This window comes from Chlamydotis macqueenii, chromosome 5 (genome assembly GCF_036417535.1).
Source record: "Chlamydotis macqueenii isolate bChlMac1 chromosome 5, bChlMac1.mat, whole genome shotgun sequence".
In the NCBI taxonomy this organism is placed as follows: domain Eukaryota; kingdom Metazoa; phylum Chordata; class Aves; order Otidiformes; family Otididae; genus Chlamydotis; species Chlamydotis macqueenii.
This window is the reverse complement of record NC_141560.1, coordinates 69,860,602-69,881,579: the sequence shown is the minus strand read 5'-3', so window position 1 is coordinate 69,881,579 and position 20,978 is coordinate 69,860,602. Positions and strand designations below refer to the sequence as shown.

Here is a 20,978-nt window from a genome sequence, read left to right as displayed (position 1 = left end):
CTATTTGAACTAATATCATGTCTGAATTTTTTATATTAGTGTTTTATTTTACACTGATATCTGCTGAAGTGCTAGAATAACGGTCTCTTACCATGTAGGATGTAAGTCTCCTGAAGAGTCAGATCTTCATGACTCCAGTTATCTCATGCTGTTCTGGGTGTTTGTTTGTGATAATGCTCTTCGTTATTGTTTTGTTGCAGAATGAAAATGAACGTTTGCAAACTCAGCTCACCCAATTACGCAACCAACAAATGCGAGATGCGGAAAACCATCAAATTCTGATCTCTGGCTTGAATGAGCAGCTTAAAGGGTAAAACAAAGGTTCTTTACAACTCCATCTAGGACTAGCTTTGTTTGCTTTAAGCTTGAACTTCTAGTGAGAAGTATAATCTCTTAAAACACTTGCAAAAGAGTTACTTGATTCCTGCTTCTGTTTGCAGCAATGTTATTTTTGTACTTAGAAGTTTAAATGGAAAGTGTAAAAATAATTATTCTGTTAGGAAAATAGTTTGAGGCTATGAAGTCTAGAAATCTTAAAGCAAGCTTTGGTTTCAAAATATCTAAATCATAGAACAGTTTGGGTTGGAAGGGACCTTCAAAGGTCATCCAGTCTGACCCCCCTGCAAGGAGCAGGGACATCTCCAGCCAGATCAGGTTGCTCAGAGCCTTATCCAACCCGATCTTGAACGTTTCCAGGGTTGGGGCATTCACCACCTCTCTGGGCAACCTGTTCCAGTGCTCTATGGCCCTCATTGTAAAATTTTTTTTTTTCTAATATCTAATCTAAATCTACCTCCCTCTATTTTCTTCTTAGATTAAGTGACAGAAATAGCTTCCTTGAAAATTCACTTGGAGAAAAAGAACAAAAACTGTTGAGCACAGCAGAAAAACTGGAACAAATTGAAACTTTGAGGAAACTGCTTCAAGAAAAGGATCTTCTGAACAAAGAGCTTGGTGAAAAGTTTGTGCATAATGAGCAAAAAGTAAGTTAAAGCTATCGTTAAGTAGTATTTAATTTATTAAAATGGGTGAGCATTAGCCATAACTTTCTATTTGTGTCCCAGCAGCAATATTGCTCTTTTCCGTATCTGAAGGTTTTTGCCCTGTTTCTTTACAGGTTTGTTCACTTCGTATAATGGCTTTGCTTTAAGTTGGGTGTAAGGATTTCTTAGAACCAACACAGAGCTTTGCATTAAAGTATTTATGTTTTATTGGGGTGATAAGTTCGCCTCATTTATTAATTTCCAAGTATGAACTCCATTGTTGTGTAAATGCAGTAACTCTAACATCACAATTTTAATATAATTCTATATATTTCTATCACATTGACTTTTATTTTTAATACTAAGCTGAATGAAGCCCTAAAGAAGTGCAGTGTGTATGAAGTGGAGAACAGTGAGCAGAAAACAGTCATCAGTGATCTAACAGAAAAAGTTGCTGCGCTGAAAGAAAAGGTAACTCGTTAAAATAGAGAAGAAATTTTACGTTCTTCTGACATGGCCCTTTTAAATGTCAGCAAAATAACAGCATTGGCTGCTTTAAATTTCATATACTAAACTTTCCGTATGCTAAAACAATCTAAAGAATAACATGGTTATCTTGCGACTGTACACTTGGGTACAGAGTGATTACCTTAGATACTCATTCTACCTGTGGAACGTACCTTCCATTTCCCTCTAACTTACCTTTGAAGCATTCTTGTAACATTATTTTCTTGATGTTTAGACTTTGAAACAAGATGGCGTGGTGGAGTCGATGCAGCTGGACCTGGACCAGACAAATGAAGAGCTTGACAGATTGAATACAAGCCATTTAGAGGAAAGATCTCAACTTATACAAGATCTCCAGAAACGTGAAAGAGAAATTGATAATCTTAAAGAAGCGCTGGCAGAAAAAGACAGGGAGATGTCTGTCCTGTCTTTGAATATGACAGAATATTCTGAACAGGTTATCATCCTGAAGCGTCAAGTGCAATGCAAAGAGGAAGAAATACAAGGGATGGAAGAGGCTTTATCAAAGGCTGAGAGGGAAACTCATTTACTGAAAGAAGTGCAAACAGCTGATGTAAGAGATGCAAGCGTGAAGATATCTGTCCTTTCTGAGCAGAGTAATACAATGAGAGTAGAGCTAGAAAGAGTTCGAGTTGAGAATGAAGCCAAAACCAAAGAAAACGAGGAATTAATAAGACAAAGCAGTGAGAACAGCGTTACAATTAAGGATCTCCGTTCTGAAATCAAGGCCAACAATGTCGCGTACCATAACAAACTCGCCGAGTGTGAGTCACAAATTACTTTGCTGAAAGAACAAATTAGTAAATCATCTGAAAAGCTACAAGAAACCGAGGATAAACAAAGAAAAGAAACTGAATATTTGAAATCTCAGCTTGAGGAAAAATGGAACAATTTGCTTAAAGAGAAAGAGAGTAAAGCACAGACACTTGAAAATGAGTTAAAGTCAATTAAAGATTCTTACAACAAACTAGTTTTGGAAAATGCTAAAAAAGATGAAGAGTTGGCTGAGTTATCTAGGCAGCTTATAGAACATACTGAACACCAGGAAACAATAAAAAAAGAATTACAAGAGAAACAGGAGTTCATTATTTCATTAGAGCAGAAGCTTGGGATTTTGGAGCAGCAAAATGAAGAGACTAAACTTAAATTAACTGGAGATCTGAAAGCCAAAGAAACATGTTGCGAAGAACTTAATAACCAATTAAATGAAATACATAAACAAATTAACAAGATGGAAATAGAGACGCGGGAGAAAGCTTCAGCTAATAAGCAATTGCAGGCAGATCTTGAAGGGAAAGAAGAAAAATTGGCAGAGCAAATGAAAGCAAATGAACATCTGAAAAAAAGTATAGATATGGTGGAAAAAGAGAAGGAGCAGCTAATCGGTGAAAATGAGAATTTGTCCAAACTCCTGGATGTAAAGGAGTGTGAATTGTTAAAGAAAATCCAGGCTCTGGCAGAAATAGAGAATAAGTTATCTGTTAGCACTGCTGAGTACGAAAAAACTCTTTCAGTACTAAATTGTGATAAAAACACTCTGGCAAAAGAGATTGAACAACTTTCAGTACTTGCCAAGCAAAAAGAAAATTCAGTTGCAGAGCAGCTGCGGGAGAAAACAAAGGAATGTAATGTGCTGGCTGGTCAGTTGTTGGAAAGCAAGGAACAGACACAACAGTTGCGTGAACAAATGCAATCACTTCTCATTCAGCTGAAGGATACTGGGGACAAAGAAATAAAGAAAGAAGAAATGTTAAATAATAAGTTATCTGAATGCAGTAGCCTAATCCAAGAGCTCAGCCACAGTAAGGAAAAGAATTCACTGCTGCAGGAACAAATTCAAAGCGTAACTTTGGATTTTGAAACTGCAAACAGGTCTCTAGAAGAGAAAATCCTTCAAAACGCTTCATTACTTAAGGAAGTGGAAGAGAGTAAGCTTTGTATTGTAGAGTTGCAGGGTGAAAATAAAAGTCTTAAGGATGAAAAAACAAAGTTATCTCAGTTGATAGAGGAAAGAGACCTGACTGTAAAAAGTCAGGGTTCAGAACTTGAAAAGTTTCATAGGCAAGCTGCTGAAAAAATGGAAGAAAGTGCAGTGTTGAATAATCAGCTACAGCTGTTAAGGAAAGAAATGGATGTGCTTAAGCATGAAAAAGAGGACTTTTCAAGCTTATTGAACAAGAAGTCACATGACTGTGAAGTTCTTCAGTCACAGGTGGTACAGCAACAGTCTGAAATTACTTCAGCAAGGCAACAAGCACATACAGCCGCTCTAGAAAATGAAAAATTGAAAGTAGACATTGAAACAGTTAATGCTATGGTAACGAAAAAGTCAGACGAAGTAGCTGCTTTAACTTCACACTTGTCCCAGCAAAGTCATAATATTTTAGCTCTCAAGGACCAAATTGATGGCCTGTTGATCGAAAAAGAAAACTTTAAAATTGTCTTGCAAGAAAAAGAAACTCTCCTTTCTGAAAAGGAGGCTTTGATTCAGCAAATGAAAGATAGTAAAATGGCGGGAGAAGGGCAATATATGCAAATCATTTCAGATCTGCAAAACCAAATACAAGCCCTAGGTTTTGAAACTAGCCAGCTTAAACATGCAATGCAGGAAAAAGAAAATGAATTTAAGAGGCAAGCTCAAGAATTAAAGTTATTAAAAGATAAATCTGAAGAGTCTGATGTACTTAGAGTTCAACTGTCTGAGAATATGGAGGTTATTTCTGACCTTCAGTATCAGCTTAGAAATGTGACAGAAAGATCGTCCCAGTTGAATGATTTAATTATACAGAAAGATGAATCTTTAAAACAGAAGTTAGATGAATACATCAGCTTAAAAGCACAGCTTTCCGAGGTACAGGAATCTTCTGTTTTGCAGCAGAAACAGTTAGAGCTTTTAGCCTCTGAAGCAGAGCAGTTTAAAGTCCTTGTTTCGGAAAAGGAATTAGCCATCAACAATATTTCATTACTGAGTGAGAATTTAAAGACACAACTTCAAGAGAAAGAGAATGAACGTGAGGTGTTAAAGCAACAAGTGGTAGAGCTGGAGGAAGTGAAAGTGAATTTACAGAAAGAAATACAACATCAGAAGACTGTAATAATTGAGATGGAGCAGTCCTTATCAGAAAAGGAATCTTCTCTTATGGAAAATAAAAGTCTCCTCAAAACTCTGAAGGAGAAAGCAAGCGAAGATGAAGAGAAGACAAATTTGATTTCTCAGCTCCAAAGTCAGGTACATGAACTAACACAAGAACTGCAGAAGTCTAAAGAGCTAGTCCATGAGAAAGAAAATGCCTTTTTATCTCTTCAGGAGAAAATTGAAGCACAGTATGATTTAAGAACTGAGTTGAATGTAGCTCTTGGGAAAAAAGAAGACGTTATTGCTGAACTGCTTAATTCTTTAAAGGAGAAAGATACCAGTATACAACTGGCAGATAGCAATGTTAATGTTCTTACTAGTGAGATTGAGCTTCTCAGAGAAAAATTAGAGAAAAGTGATATAGCCATGAGAAATCTTAATAAGGAATTTCAGGAAAAGAACGAGAAACTTGATATTAATCAGAAGAAAATAGATTCTTTGACAATTGAACTTGACCATCTGAAAAACGAACACCAAAAGGCACTGGACCAAATAAGTACATGGAAGGAAGAACTACAGCAAAAAGAATTGGCTGTGGAGTCTCTGCGTGTGAAGTGCACTGAACAGGCAGATAACATAGCATGTCTGAAATTGGAGTTGAACAACGTAAGTTCCAAATCATCTCAAGACTGCCATGACAATGCACTATTGATAAGTAGTCTGCAGTGTCAGGTGCAGTCTTTAGAGAAAGAAAAACTTCTGTTACAAGAAGATGCTGAGAAACTGATGTCTGAAAACACGCAACTTACTGCGTCTCAAAATCATTTGCAAAAGAAATTGGAAGAGCTCCGAGAAACCAATGAAAAACTAGAAACCAGTGAAAATTATTCAAGAATGCAGATAGATGCTGTCAAACTGCAGATGAAGACTGAAAATGAGAAGTTACAGATGCAGGTTAGTGTGAAGGGTGAAGAACTTTCTAAATTAGAACTTAAGCTTGAAACTCTAGAACAAAATCTACTTGAGTCAGAAAACAAATGGGTGACAGAACTTGATAGGGCAACTTTACAAAATAATAATCTCTCTGAGCAATTGAGCAGTTTAGAAACTGAAATGAAGTCGAAGGATAGCAAAATCCAGTCTTTGCAGCAAGAGCTGGATCTTATAAAAGAGGAATTAACTCAAAGCATAACTCCATTACTTAGTAGTAGGTTTTTATGTAAAGAAAAAAAGGCACAGACTTCAGATTCTGAACTGCAGCTAAATGATAGTAAAATTCAGTTGGAAAAATTGTCCGCTCTGATAACCACTATTTTGAGCAAAGAAACAGAAGGAGAACAATTGCAACTGGTGCTTTTAGAAAAACAGAAAGAAATAGACACCATGAAAGATGAATTAAAAAGTATGCAGTCACTTGAGAAGCAGAAGGAGTTGCTGCAGGATGATATTGAAAAGATGAAGGACAAACACAAATCTGAAATTAAAAGTCTGTCAGAAGAAATGGTCACAGTCAAGGAAGCATTGTGTAAGCAACAATCTCTCTTGCAAGAAAAGGAAGAGTCTTTTGCAGAGGTAAATAAGCAGGTTGAATTTCTTCAAGACAAGATAAATAAATCAGAAGAAATAGTAAGAACCAATCAAGAAAAACTGCACGTTGAAAGTAAAAAAGTAGCAAATCTCGTTGAAGAAATGGGAAAAAAAGATCAACTCATCGAAAACTTGACTTCGCAGGTAAATCAGCAGAAGGATTTAATTTCTGGTCTAAGCCAGCAAGTGAAAGAAAAGGACTATTCTGTTACCCAGATCATGGAGTCATTGTCTAATGAAATGCTGAGTTTTTCTGAGGAGAGAAATACATTAAATGCCAAACTGCAAGACCTTGAAGCTGTTCATAATAGTTCTGTTGGAGAACTAACTCGAGTATTACAGGAGCTTGAGGACTGTAAGAAAGAACTGGAACATAGTCAGGTTACACTAAACAGCAGAGAAGCTGTGTTTAAAGATTTAATGAATGAAAAAGAGGAGATGCAGTTTAATCTTGAGAAAATGGGCAAGGAAAAAGAGAATCTGAAAAAGAAGCTTCAAGCAGCATTGATAATAAGAAGAGATCTAATGCAAAAAGTTGGAAAACTAGAAAAGAGCGGACAGGAGGAAATAGAAAAAGAGCAAAAAAAAGCAGAGGAGTTGTTGAAGAAAGTTAATGAGTTAACAGACAAGCTAAAACTAGTTGAAGTACAAAATAAAGATTTTGAGTCTCATCTTGGAACTCTGAAGCAACAACTTTTAGAAAAAGATGCTAAAATAAGTGATTTGACTGAAATTTTGTCTTCAAAAAACTCTTATTTAGAGGAACTTCAGAACAGTATTGCAGAACTAAATGATGTTATTGCTGAAAAACAAAATATATGTGAGCGGAACCTAAAATCTTTAGAGGAAAAGGACTGCATGCTTGCTCATATGCAGTCTATGCTTGATGAAAAAGCAAGTGCATATGAAGAGGAACGTTCTCAGCTGCTCTTAGCTCTTGAAAAGGTGAAGTCTGAGGTTAAGAAGAAGGAAGAATTGTTGCAAAATTCCAGTTCAGAAGAGCCTGATTTAGGTGCTGGGGACAGGAGGAAGTGTCTGAACGCTAACGATGACAATGTCATGAATCAATTAAAAAAAGAGAAAGAGGCATTACAGAGGGAGCTTTTGGTCATGAAAGAAGATATGAAAAAGTTTCAGAAAGAAAGGGAAGAGCACAGTAAGCTTGCAGCAGATTTTGAGGATCAAAAAAATAACCTTGGGCAACTCAAACAAGACTATAAAGCACATTGGGAAGTTCTTCAGACAAAATGTAAGGAACTTGGCTTTGATCAGTTAGAAGAACACCCTGTATGGAAAGAGCTGGCTTCACTTAAGGCAGTGCTGGGAGAAGAAGCAGCTGACCGAAGGAATTTGGAATCAGACAAACCAAGAAGCAAACTTCAGGTTGCATCCTTAAAAGAGTCAGAAAACATGATCACCTCAGTGGCAAGTAAAGACACAGAGTTAAGAGAACTAAGAAGTAATTATGCAAAACTTCAGGAGGAAATGGAAATGTTAAAGAAAGAGTTGAGAGAAATATCAGTTGAGTTTGGTGATGAAAGAGAAGAAACAGTCAACTTAAACTCTTTGAGACATCAGGAGCAGGACCAGGAGCAATATAAGGGCAGCTTGTTGGAGGACATAAAGCAACTACAGAAGAAGCTGAAAGCATACGAGGGTGAAGCTCTGGACATTAAGACAGCGCTTGAACACATGAATAATGAGAAAAAAGCACTTATTAAAAAAAGTGAGGAGGATTACAAGATGTGCCAGGAGAAACTGCAGAGATTGAGAACTGAAGCTAAGAAGGAGGTTGCAGAAAAGAATGAGGAAATAGAAGCATTGCGTTCTTCACTTACGGCTTTAAAAGATAAACTTGATCTGGAAAAGGAATTATTAAACAAAACTATAAAGGAGGGACAGGAAGAAGCCCACCATTACAAAACAGCATTTGAAGAAATGAAGAGCGAAAAAGAGAAACTTGTCAGTTGTTTAGAAAAGTCCGATTTAGAACTAATTAATATGAAAAAGGAGGTAAAACATTTCAGTGAAGAAAACAAAAAACTTCTGACAGAGCTATGTATGCTACGTGAGAAGGCTGAGATGAGTAGACCTGTGGTGTCGCACAAAGAGCTTAAGGAAGAAAATGATACTGAAAAAGAATTGGGAGAGGTTTGTTCAGAAAGCAGTTCCCTTCAAGGAAAGTTACAAGGTAAAGGCACCTCTTTGGAACTATCAAAAATTGATAACTCCAGGAAAACTCAATTGAGAGTAGCAACAGAATGTCAAATCCAGGAACAAATGCAAATGATGGAAGAGCCGTTGGCAAAAACTGCAAACGTTGATGATTCTAAACCACAAGAGCAAAAAACTATAGCAGAAGAGAAGTCCAGAGAGCGCCTTCAAAGAAAATTACAGGCAGCTTTAATATCACGTAAAGAAGCCCTGAGAGAAAATAAATGTCTAAAAGACCAGGTTGATAAGCTGATGTTGGAAAGAGAAGAACTGGTGAACAAGATAGGGATGCTTGAACACTTGTTGGAGCTTGGTAGAGAAAAACAAAGTTCAAGTACTGTTTCTCCGTTGTCTGAAGAGGAGAGCCTTGTTTCTGAAAATGCTAGACTGTTGACTGAAAATGAAAACCTCACTGCGGCATGTGAAAGTCTTAAATCCACCATGGAGACTATAGTTCAGGAGAAAGAGGCCTTTTCTTTTCAACTAAATACCTTAAAAGATTCTCAGACAGTTGAATTAACAGGATGGAAGGCTAAACATAGTGAATTAAAGCAGGAGTATGAATCCCTTCTTCAGGCGTATGAGAATATCAGTGGTAAAATAGCAGATATGAGGCAAGTTATTGATCTCAGTAGAAAAGAGAAGCAAGAGGTCATTCAAAGACTCAGGGAAGGAGAATCTGAGAAGGAGGCTCTTGAGAAGCATTTACAAAAACTCATTGATGAAAATGAGGTTATTAAGAATCAGCTGAAACAACTCAGCGAATCCAAGAAAATGGAAGTTGAGGAATTACAAAGTAAAGCAGAAAGGCAGATACGTGAGCAAGAGGCGAGGATGCAGGAACACCAGGATCGTCTTCATGAACTTACTGAACAGAATCATCAGCTAATGGAGGAAAATGAGCAGCTGAAACAAACTTCTGAAAATTTAAAGCAGGCTTTAGAGAAAATTCAGGATGAAAATCATATTCTTCATAATAACATCACTGTAACTAAAGCAGCTTTGGGAGAGCTCCAAGTTCAAATGGAAGTGTACCAAAATGATACGCAATCTAAAATAAATGATGCATTATGTGAGAATGAATCATTGTTAAAGGACATTAATGTGTTAAAGGATAAACTCTCTGAAAAAGAACAAGATGTGTTTGTCCTGGAACAAGAAAGAAAATTGATTTCAGAAAAAGCGCAAGAGACTGAAAAATCTTTGGCCCATAAAAATCATTGTCTAACAAAGCTGGACATGGAATGTAAAAGTCTTATGCAAGAAATTGTTAGTCTAAACGAAAAAGTTAAGATTTTAGAGGATGATAAATGTCTGTTACAGGAAGAATTAGAAAATGTACAAGAGTGTTCTTATAAAGTGAAGAATGAGAGAGAATTTCTTGAGACAGAATTGCTTAATCATGTTAAAAAAGTTGATAATCTTACTGATAGAATGCGATCAGCACAGGCACAGAATAACTTGCTGTTACAGCAACTGGAAGAATTAAAGGCAGAAAAATGTAACATGATTAGAGAAAAAGAAGAACAGCAGTTACATCTCGTAAAAATTTTTGAGGAGAAGGTGAAAAGTGCTCAGAGGGATAATAATGGAAGTAAAAACAAAACGAAAGAATTGCAAGAACTCTTAAAGGAGAAACAGCAGGAGATCAACCATTTGCAAAAGGATTGTATAAGGTTCCAGGAGCTGATCCTGGATTTGGAAAGATCTGTGAAACTGTCACAGTCAAAGAGTGAAAAATTGGAAAAGGACTTAAGTAATACATCAGAAAAGCTTGCAAAGTCAAATGAAGAAATACGTCATCTCAAGGAACAGCTTTCTTCGCAGATGAACTTGTTGCATCAGTCAAAGAATGAAGTGGACAGGCTTACAGATGAGAATCTAAATTGGAGGAAAGAACTTAAGAAGAAAGAAGACGAACTGCAGATTCAAAAGAGGCAATATGAGAGAGAATTGGAATTTAATCTTCAACAATTAAAATCGGTTCACGAAAGAGAATTTTTGAACGTAGAGGAAAGACATGGTGCCCTTGAGAGAGAAAAAGATAGGTCAATTAGTGAGATGCGTGGTTTGCAAGAGGAAGTCAGCATGAAGGACTCTCAAAACAAGAAACTTCAAGCAGATCTGAATGCAGCTTTGGCACGATTAGCTGCTTTTACAAAGTCTATGTCCTCTCTTCAGGATGACCGGGACAGAGTGATCACTGAAATGAAGTGTTGGGAAATGCAGTTCAAAGAGGCCATCCAAACTAAAGAGAAACAGATAGAAGACAGTCAGAAAAAAATCATGTCTCTACAAGATGAACTGAAAGACAAAATGACTGAGATTAAAGAATTAAATATCAGATGTTCTGCGGTAGAGGAGAAAAAGGATGAACTGTACTTGAGGCAAAAATCTGTTGACCAACAATGCTATGAAGAGCTCTGCAGAATAAAGGAAGAAAATACATTTCTTTTAAACAGGCAGCGAGAATTGGAGAGTATTCTTCAGTCAAAGGAAGAGGCTTTGCAAGCACTCCTTAAAGAAAATAATTCCCTTAATCATCTCATAGAGAATAGTGAAAGTGCAGGAAAAGAGATAAAAGCTCTGGAAAGTAATTTTACAAGACAGGAACAGGAATTGCAACAGCTTCTAGCTGAGAAGGAAAAAACAAAAGCTGAATTGCAAAAGCAGGTTACCATTTCGGAGCAACTGAAGATCATGCTAAATAATAAAGACAAAGAAATTTCCTTACTCATTTCTTCAAAAGGTGATGAAATTTCTGACTATCTGATTCAGGTACAGACTCAACATAGAAAACAAATCCAGGAATATGAACTTCAGTTAAGGTCTTTGCAACTAGAAAGACAACAGTCTGAGGAGTCCTGCCAGAGGATGGAAGATGAATTGAGAAATCTCCAGATGAAAGCAGACAAAGCAGGCCAAGACAAGGCCGCAATTGCCAGTGAAATAGATGCCTTTAAAAAATCAATGTCATCTCTTCAGAATGATCGGGATGACCTTTTTTCTAAATACAAAGAGCTGGAACACCTTCACCGAGATGTATTAAATCAGCGAGACAGTCTTATGGTTGACAGTGCAACTGAGAATAATGCTTTGAAACAAGAATTGAGGGTCCTTCTCAATCAGATAGATGATCTTCATTCTGAAAATGCAATGCTAAGTGCACAGTTGATAAAGTACAGGGAAGATCTTAACCAAGTTTTGTCTCTGAAAGACCATCAGCTGAAAGACTTACTTAAGCAGAAATTGGATTGTATTAAAAGCCTTGAACAAGAAAAATATGGTCTTCAGAAACAAATAAAAGAAATGCAACTTGCCAAGCAGCTACAAAAGGATACCGCTCTGTCTTTGGAACATGAAAATAAAAAATTAGTATCTAAAGTAAATGATTTAGAATCTTTAATTGCATCATTAAACAAAGATAAACTTGTTTCTGAATCTGGAGAGAAACTACTAACTAGTGATAACACTCAGAAGAAAGAATCTGTATCCAATGGACAGTATGGAGAAAATCTTCAGAAGAAGATTCAAGAACTCCAGAAATCAAGCAGCAGAAATACTAAGGATGAGAAATACAGTAAGACTCTTCTGACACTTGAACGTGGAGACGAACCTGATGCTTTTGCACAGAAGATGATACTAGAAGTTCAGTCTCAAAATAATGAGCTGAGGTCCCAAAACGAGGCCTTTGGGAAAGCAATGACTGCTCTGCAAAACGACAGAGATAGGATAATAGAGGACTTTAAGATACTTCAGAGCAAATACACATCTGAACTCAAGACGGCAAAAAAGAAAGGAAATAGACTTGAAGCTGAATTGGATAGCTTTAAATTACATCTTATCAGTATGCTCAAAGAAAATTCTCTTCTGAATCTGGCTATTTTTGATGCTGCAGATAAGGTTTCACTTGATCAGATTGCTGATGAAATTAAAAATCTCTGTAGGACGTTAGTCAGTCGTGAGATGGAGATTAGCAGGCTCTTGTCCGAGCGTGGGAACTATGTTCACCAGATTGAAGCGTTTTCCAAGGCTATGGCCAGTCTTCAGGATGACCGAGACAAATTGCTGCAGGAACTCAGCAATCAGAAGGTAACTTCTGAAACAAAAGAGGGCACAGCTTCATTTCCCATTGGTTGTAACAGAATCAATGAGATGAATTCTTTAAAAAGTAATTTGAGTAGGAAAAGATTGATAAGTTTTAATTAGCTACATCACTTTTTTTTTAATGCGGAGAATGCTGAGAGATATTATGGATTCTGAAGTTTAACTTTGTAAAGTATGAGTGCTAAGAAAGCATTGTGTGACTAGAGAAGGGGTGCTTACAATTTTGAGAGTTTAGGTCGTTTTCCTGTTGAACAGGAGCAAATCGGGGAAAAAAACATTACTCCGTAATTAGAATTCTAGCAGTGGCAACACTTCAGTCATGTAGTTTCCATTCCAGTTCACTAATCATGTTTATTAAACTCAGGCTAAAGAAGGAGCCAGCCTTGCAGCTATTGAAATATCAAAACTGAAGACCAAGGTTGATGATTTGGAGAAGGCATTGCATCAGACAAAAGCCTTCCAAGCAGAAACGGAGAGAGAGATCGCATCGTACCAGAATGAGCTTGCTGGATTGAGGTATAAATGTTCAAATTAACAAATAGTACATGTGGCTGTTTAGAATTCTTCAGTGACTTCACAGCCTGATGTAAAGCTGACACAAAACCAAAATTATGTGTAGTTTAACAGGAAGTAGGATAAGAATATTTTCTGTAATGTGCAAAACCAACTTCCACAGAGTTGTCTTTGCTGTTATCCTTGTATCTTTATGTGATGGTCTCTTTGTTTATGTAACGTTTCAAGCAGTCTTAATTAGAATCATAGAATGGTTTGTATTGTAAGGGACCTTCAAGGGTCTTCTAGTCCAGCCCCTCTGCAAGGAGCAGGGACATCTTCAACTAGATCAGGTTGCTCAGAGCTCCGTCCAACCCTAACCATTTCTCTTTTTTGGTTTTCTCTTCTGTTGATGAGCATCAATAGTTTTTTCTAATTTTTCCCCCAACTTTACATTTAATTGAATTCAAAAGGATGTAAATTATTTCATGCCCTATTACAGCATTTTCTGGAGATGTGGCCTGTTTGTTTATTTTAGTCTTCTGAGTCTAGGGTGTACTTGCAGAGGGTAGACTGGCTAGCTTGAGTGATGCTCTCACGGCTGCAACCTGGAGTTGCTTTACTGCCTAACCTTATTGTTTAGGTAGCTGAAGTATTTATTGCATTAACAGCTGTTAGTATCTTTACAGCCAGTGAACTTCTCTCTTCTCCAAGCCAACGAAGCAAACATGATGTTATAACTTTCTTGGCTTTATTTTCTCATACTTTTTTTTTTTTAGCAGATGTCTTTAAACGGAAGTATATATTGCGAATGTTCATGTAGTGCTCCATATTTGCATGTAACTGTTAAAAAAATACGTTTATTTCAGAAATAATAGTAAGTACTGCATTATCCTTTTCATTGACTTGTATGTAGAATATCATCATTTAACATCTAGTCTAATATCTTATGTTCAGAATGGAAAAAAACCTCCTCCTCTCGGAGTCCCAGGCACTGCGAAATCAGTGTCAGATCACCGTTGCTGAGAAGGACCGACAGATTGCCGAACTGCAAGAGCTGCAACAAGACATTGTGAAGAAATCAGTCTCCGCTGGCAGCAGTTACCCAGTCAAGGTAGACAAATGGAATGTAGCTGGAGGCACGGATCTGCTTCCATCAGTTTATTGTGTTAAATTTGCAGCCTGCTTCCCAAATGAGAACGATACAGCATATGATTGTGAAGTGCGGAAGGCTGATGAGTGCGTTAGCTGTATTTCAGCGTTGCTTGGGGTCAAATCAGCAAGTTACAACTATTCCAAGCCAATGAGTTGCAATTATTAAAACCAGTTTTTAATGGAGTCTGTTATATTGATCAACTTCTTTTAAACAAGGAAAAATCATGAGTTTCTCATATGTTGATAAAATAACAGAGAAAACTCGCTGGTGTGATGAAATGAAATGGAAATGTGTGGAAATGAAATAGTTGTGAAGCAAAAGGCGAAGGTCGTGAACCAATAATGTTTACTGATTCTTAGTTAAAAAGGAGTAACAATTTGCTGATGACTTGGATATATCTTATTTTTAGAAAACCAGTCTAAATCAAATAAGTTACTTGAATGTTGAAGAAACAGTAGGAAAAGTGGTGCAGAAAACATAATTCTTGATTGTAAATAATTTGTAGTACACTTCACCTCAGCTTCACAGAAGTATTACATGGCAATACAAAGTTTCAGAGGAGAGAGGTGGAAAGCATCTTAATAGAAAAACTTCTATGAAGAAAATTCAGAAAAGATTGGGATTGTTTGCATTAAGAAAGAAATAACTGAGAGGGGAAAAAACCCAACCTATTAGTACTGTGGGATGTAAGTGAAATGAGATCTACACTCTCGCTTGTTTTAAAGCCAGAATAGGGCACATGTGGTCACAAATACAAAACTAGTAAAAAGATGTGCTCTTTCAGGTAATGTGAACGTGTTTTCAGGTACGTTACAGCTGCAGCCTATTTTTAGGGACACAGTTTTTAAGAGGATCAATAAATAAACCTTGATATTTTACTATTATCCCAGTTTTTTACAATTTGTGTACTTGATGCTAACAAATTTTAAAGATCTAATAAAGCTCATTCTTCAGAGCCTACTTCAGTCTCCAATTCCTGCAGATTAGAATAGGACCTAAGTGGGCGAGAGGAGAGAGATTGTCCATAATGGAAGTGCTCTTGCCCTTCCATGCAGCAGCTGGAGTTGGCTTCTGCCAGACACAAAATAGGAGATTTAGAGAGGCAGCAGCTGAGACCCAGTCTGGCAATCGCTGTCTGCTTCTGTGGGCTGTCATTAAAGGTTCAAGGAAAGTGTTATTTTTAGAATAATATTCCTATTTGCCTTTTCTGTGCTAAAGGAAGTAAACTGTATTCCTTTTTAATTTCATTGAAAACAACGTTTTAGGTGGTCGAGTTTTTGTCTCATATGCTGTTCATTTTCGGTGATTAAAATAATGAATAAAAGCAAGTGAACAGTAATGTCTGTTGGGTTATGGAATATTTTATGTGGTAGGAGTCATTTATTTCATGATTGTATAGGAAAATAGATTCCATAAAGCATTAGAGATGGCACACTTCCCTCCATTATTGGAGATTAACATCAAAATGTTGACCTGCCAGAGATAACAAAGGCCAAAGCTGTTAATCAGTGATAAAGTTGGGGTTTTCTTTTGGTTTTGCTTTTTTTTTTAAATGGACTTTCAGCTTTAAATTAGTATTTACAAAATAGCTGTTCTTCTATAAGTCATGAATACCCTATGGTATTAGTTGGAAAATAATTTTTGAAAGATGTTACATATTAATCTGGCTTTTTCTATTTTTTCTCCTTTTTTTTGTGCTTCACACTATTTGCAAATTAAAAATTAAATCGAGTTGCCTTTTCATGGTCATTTTTTTTTTAAATTGAAGTATTTAGGTTGAAAAGACTAAGTAGAAGGGTTTTTTTTACAGAAAGTCTCTTGCAAATGTGGTATTAACTTATGAAAGGGAAATGATCTTGTGAAAAGGAAATTATTGTGTAGTCCGTGTATATTTTTAGTGTTGGGGTTGTATATTATTTAGAAAATTCCTATGCCATTTACTGTAAATCTGCTTATACTTTTTAAGGTTTTAGAAACTGCCTCCCTCGCTGGAAGTGCCGATACGCCGGAGGAAGTGAAACATGTCTTAGCTGAGAAGAACCAGCTTCAAAATGAACTGCAGCGCTGTCTTCAGGAGATGCACCAGAAGGATCTGCACTTCCAGCAGATTAATTCAAAGGTAACTTAGAACAGCAGCTGTGATCCTAAATAGCTCGTGTGAACCTGAGCTGGTGTCAACATAGAAATATTGCTAAATTAACCAAACTTTTGGAACGGGTGTAGAAATCTCAAGCTCTTACAAGTGGAGATGAGTGTTTGGGTAACGGCTGGAGACCCCAGTTACGATCTGGTTTTTGAAAAGATGAAAACTTTACTGTGCGTTCCTGAACTGCCTGGTGAACATGTTTATATTATCAGGTTTATTTGGCTGTATGCATTGCCATGAAGTATCCTGGTTTTTGCCAGGTGGTGATATCATAGCAAACACGGGGAGGAAAGCATTGGGTTTTAAACCCCTGAGTTTCTGATTTGAGCCCACTGATGACAGGGGAAGTCAATACTCAGGTTTCATTATTTCCTCTGCTCGTAAAACAGCTAGTTAAATCTTAGCAAATGGTGACCTTGCCAAAAAATTAATGCAATTTTGAAACTGGTGCTCAGTTGTTTTTGACAGCAAGTCTCGGATCTGTAGTGATTTCCTGGAGAAGATAATAATTTATGTGTTCGTTTCTTTCAGGTTGTGCAGTCAGCAGAAGAGAATGCTGTCTTGTCTGCCCAGTTGAAGACTCTTTCCCAGACTCTAAGGGATAACCAGCTTCGTTACACTGACTTGCAAAATCGTTATTTAAGGCTGGAGAGGGAATGTCAGGCAATGCAAGTGACATCTTTCCAAGGCACTGTTCAGGTAAAAAAAATATATGGAAATGTTCTTAGTTTTTTTTCTTCTATGCTTATACTTTTCTGGTTTTTGTGCCAAAATGAAGTAAATACTTTTTGTTCTACTGATTCAGTACTTTTGCTAGCCAACAATGTGCTGAAGAGAACTGTCTTTATTGTTGTAAAGCTGTTTTTATTTGACTTTTCATTTAAGGAAGCTGTTTATACATCCTTTTTTAATTGTGAAGTATCATTGTTTTTTAATTGGTCTAGAGCTGACAGAGAGAACTGGATGATCACTAATCATTGGATCAGCAAAGTTTAGTGATAATTTCACAGCAGTCATGAATCATTTTGCAAGGTGTTTCAATAATATTTTCACAAGTGAGGTCTGTATCACCAGTTCAGCATTTCAGTACACTTTGCCAACCCCTGATATAGATGTAAGCTTATTCCTTTCTGATATCTTCATTTTTAAGAAGTTTTTCCTGTACTGCATTGGTTGTTCAGTAACAATCAGTTAATATAATACCCTGAAATAGCTTATGGATGCATGTGTAACAACCCTTACTGTTGCATAAACAGAAATAAACACACACAAGGAGAACTGTAAACTAAAAAAAAAAAATTAATAACTGCATCACTTATGAAACTGCAGTCAGTGCTGTATTACTGTGTGGATGCATTTCTTCCACTTCAGACATTGTTCAGAGATCACTGCGTTATGCAGTGTGCATGTATCCTTCAAGTCCCGCAGCACACAGGCAGTATTCTCCATCAGCTTCCTGTTGGAAAACAGGTTTGGAAAAATGCAGCTCTGGAAATTAAAAGATTAGATGGCACAAAGAGTGATTTGTTCCACTGCTTTGTGGTGCTTAAGGCTTTAAAATTGAAATAAAGATTTTTAGCAACTAGAAAAATGCTGACTGTCTTTTTTTTTTTATTTTTTTTTTTTTCCCCCGTTTTAATATTTTCTAGGATGAAACCAGAGCAGAAGTACCCCCTGGAGCACCACAGGAAAGATCTGCGGTTATTGTTGAAATAGACAATATGGAGCTAAATGAACTCCGAAAAAGGTCAGGATTAATGGCATGTATTAGCAATATTGTTTTCCTGACAGCTGTGTTGTAATGCTTTTCTATCCCTCTAAGGCATTTTGGGGTAAAAGGGACAGAAGTGGATTTACAGTGGATTAAATTAATCATAGTCATATTCTTGAATTATTATTATCTGGTAATATTTGTGGTTTGTTTTTGTAAAGATAGATACTTATTGGTGACTGTATTTCAATATCTAATCTAAAGTCTCTCATTATAATTAAGTTTTTATCACAAAAAAATAGCATTTCTTAATGAAAAAGAAGAAGAAAGTAGTTCTTTAAATATGTTACATATTTATTTCAGATTTAATTTTGTCATAGGCTTGCAGAGACCGAGCAACAGTATGAGTCAGTGCAGCAGGTGCTCTCGCAGCTGACGGAGACGCTGTCAGAAGAGAAGAGGAGGAGAGAAGCTGCAGAAGAGGCTCTTGAGCTCGCTGACGAGCGAAGTAACAGGTAAAATACTCCTCTATGTAAAACATGTTTTTTTTTCTTTTGAAATAAGTGTCTATAGAACATATTTACTTTTTCTTTCATATGCTTTTGAAATACGTGACAGTTAAATCGCTGCATTATATGGGTATTGAAAAACTTGCTGTCTCAGAGGGCCAAAGCCATCTTTTGCTTCTCCTTCCTCTTGGACAAATGCGTAGTGAAGTTTTCATTTACACTGTGCGTGGAGTAAATGCAAAGTGTGCTACACAACTGGAAAATGGAGGGTCAGGTTTTTTGTTTGCTTTTTATTTTTAGTGAGATTAGCGTTCCATTTTTTCCTATGGGTGTTAGATTTCTGAGCAAATAATAGAACAAATAGATAATAGAACCTGTTTCAGGGTTCACAGTACCTGAAGCAATTAAAGTGCCTGTGTGACTGTGTTAAAAAGCCAGGTCTAACTCTGGATCAAGAAAATGTTACGGGCTTTGAGATTTTTTTTTTCTTTACTTAATTTCTTGCTTCAGATGTTGGACTCAGTAGTCAGTGATACTTCTTTTTTTTTCCCAAGTTAGAAGAAAATCTCACAGCTTTGGTACAGCTACTGTTTAGATTTAAAATATCATTATCCATCTGCCTACATAAAGTGTCTGTCACCGCCATCATCTGAAAGTCACTGTTCCTTCAACTAGCGGTGGTGGGGGTTATTCTGAATAAATGAAACACCTTGAGGGTAGACTGCAAATAGGGACTGAAAAAGACCTGGCAGCATAAACTAAATCTTACTGGTTTTTATGGGGTTCTTCCCCTAGCAGTGTAAGTACACAAAATAATATTTCTTATGTGTATTTGGTGCTTAAGAAGAGCAGATAACTCAGTACTCCGTTGTCTCTCTTCAATTTTTCTCTAGATTTGAAGTAAGCAGTTACAGGTCTGTACCTAGCGAATACACTGTTCAGATGGAAGCTGAGGAGGAAAGGGAAGCCTTAATCATCAATCCTAGCGAACATGTTATTGTACGAAAGGTAAGTAAATGAAAGCTTTTAGAACCCCTGAATTATAAACTGCTTACAAGTGGTGTGCTAGTTACAGATGGGATTGAAGATAGAACAGCTCACTGTCTCCCTTTTTTTTTTTTTTTTTTTTTTTTTTTTTTTTTTTTGTCTTTCCTCTGCTATATCTTTCTTTCAACTGTCATTCATTCTTGGAGTGTGGATTTCCCTTCTGTGACTGGGAGTCACTGATTTTGAGTTGTCCTCCTTATATGTAAACACTGGCATGAAGCAGCTACTTGTGTCATCTGCCTGCCTCTGAAAAGCTGACTGGGAAGAACTCTTTTATTGTGTCAAGTATCATGGGGATGGGTGGGCCGTAAGGGTGTCTGTATTCAGAGTAGCAAGCTACTACTGAAACTACATTTTACTGAAAAAACGTCCTTAATTTCTTTCTGTTTGGGTTGTGGATGGTGAGGCAAATACAGGCAGCTGTGTAAACCATGCCATAGAACACATTACATACGTGCAAATTAAAATGTGGGTCATCACATATATATTACACATGGCCATTAAATAAAATGTGTATGCATATAACTGCATTTTCATCTCTAGTATGCATATGTAATTACATAACATACAAATCCATTCCTCTCCCCTTTTACTAATGCTGCTTTCTTTAGCCTTTAAATCATTTATGCTTACAGCCTGTGCTGCATCGGCGACAAAAGGTGTATGGGGCCTCAGAAATCTAAGTTGCAGTGGAACTTCTTGTCTCTATTTGTGATGACTTATTTGACGTTTTTTGTTTCCTACCCAGATGAAAGGAGGAGCCCTTTCCTTCAGAAGATGGCTTCGAGGACGAAGTCTTTACTGTTCGAAGCTGCTGACCTCCAGAGCAAAATCCCGCTATTTATTCCTCACGTACCTAGTTACACTACACCTTGTTGTTTTACTGTGCCTCACTGGTGTTCTCTGAATAGACTGCGTTTTCTGGTAAATTATTTCCCTGTAGGTAACGGTGTGCCAATTCAAGATCATAGACTCTTCACATGCTGCTGTTAAGCTATGCACTGGACACAGTTGTATATATTCTTGTTACACTACATGAATCTTACGCTTCTGAAAAGAAATTTGTGTCTATCACAGTTGCTCCAAAGTTGACTTGAATTGCTCTTTAACAGTGGAATATTATATTTGCTAAGGAGAAAATATTCCCCTCTGTTTGCCCTATAAAGAAACTGCTGCATACAAGTTATTTAATATTGTTTGTGAGTACGTAATGATTGATTACTACTGAATGGGTTGTAAATGATATCTTTTCTATATAAATTTTATTTTAAGAGTTAAACTATAAATTTTAAAGGAATATTCAGCAATTACTGTTTATTGGCTTCTTGATTATAACAAGAAGTTTTATAGAGTGCAATAAAGGAAGAACTACTGGATTATTGATTTTTTTTTTTTTTTTTTTTTTTTTAACTGAAAATAAAA

The 20,978-nt window shown here is 36.7% G+C and overlaps 1 protein-coding gene across 8 annotated transcripts in view; it reads left to right on the top strand.

Moving 5' to 3' along the window:
• Window positions 1–20,932, top strand: part of LOC104477053 (uncharacterized) — a 42,631-nt gene extending 21,699 nt beyond the window's left edge. For all 8 annotated transcript variants that reach the window (XM_086749904.1, XM_086749899.1, XM_086749898.1 and 5 more), the window contains 12 exons: window positions 201–310; window positions 815–983; window positions 1,350–1,454; window positions 1,726–12,480; window positions 12,860–13,011; window positions 13,945–14,101; window positions 16,110–16,262; window positions 16,821–16,988; window positions 17,939–18,036; window positions 18,381–18,515; window positions 19,403–19,517; window positions 20,305–20,932. In XM_086749904.1, the coding sequence (XP_086606030.1) occupies window positions 201–310; window positions 815–983; window positions 1,350–1,454; window positions 1,726–12,480; window positions 12,860–13,011; window positions 13,945–14,101; window positions 16,110–16,262; window positions 16,821–16,988; window positions 17,939–18,036; window positions 18,381–18,515; window positions 19,403–19,517; window positions 20,305–20,463 (12,276 nt within the window). In that variant the 3' untranslated portion in view covers window positions 20,464–20,932. The remainder of the gene's footprint in view (window positions 1–200; window positions 311–814; window positions 984–1,349; window positions 1,455–1,725; window positions 12,481–12,859; window positions 13,012–13,944; window positions 14,102–16,109; window positions 16,263–16,820; window positions 16,989–17,938; window positions 18,037–18,380; window positions 18,516–19,402; window positions 19,518–20,304) is intronic.
• The last annotated feature ends 46 nt before the right edge of the window (window positions 20,933–20,978 follow it).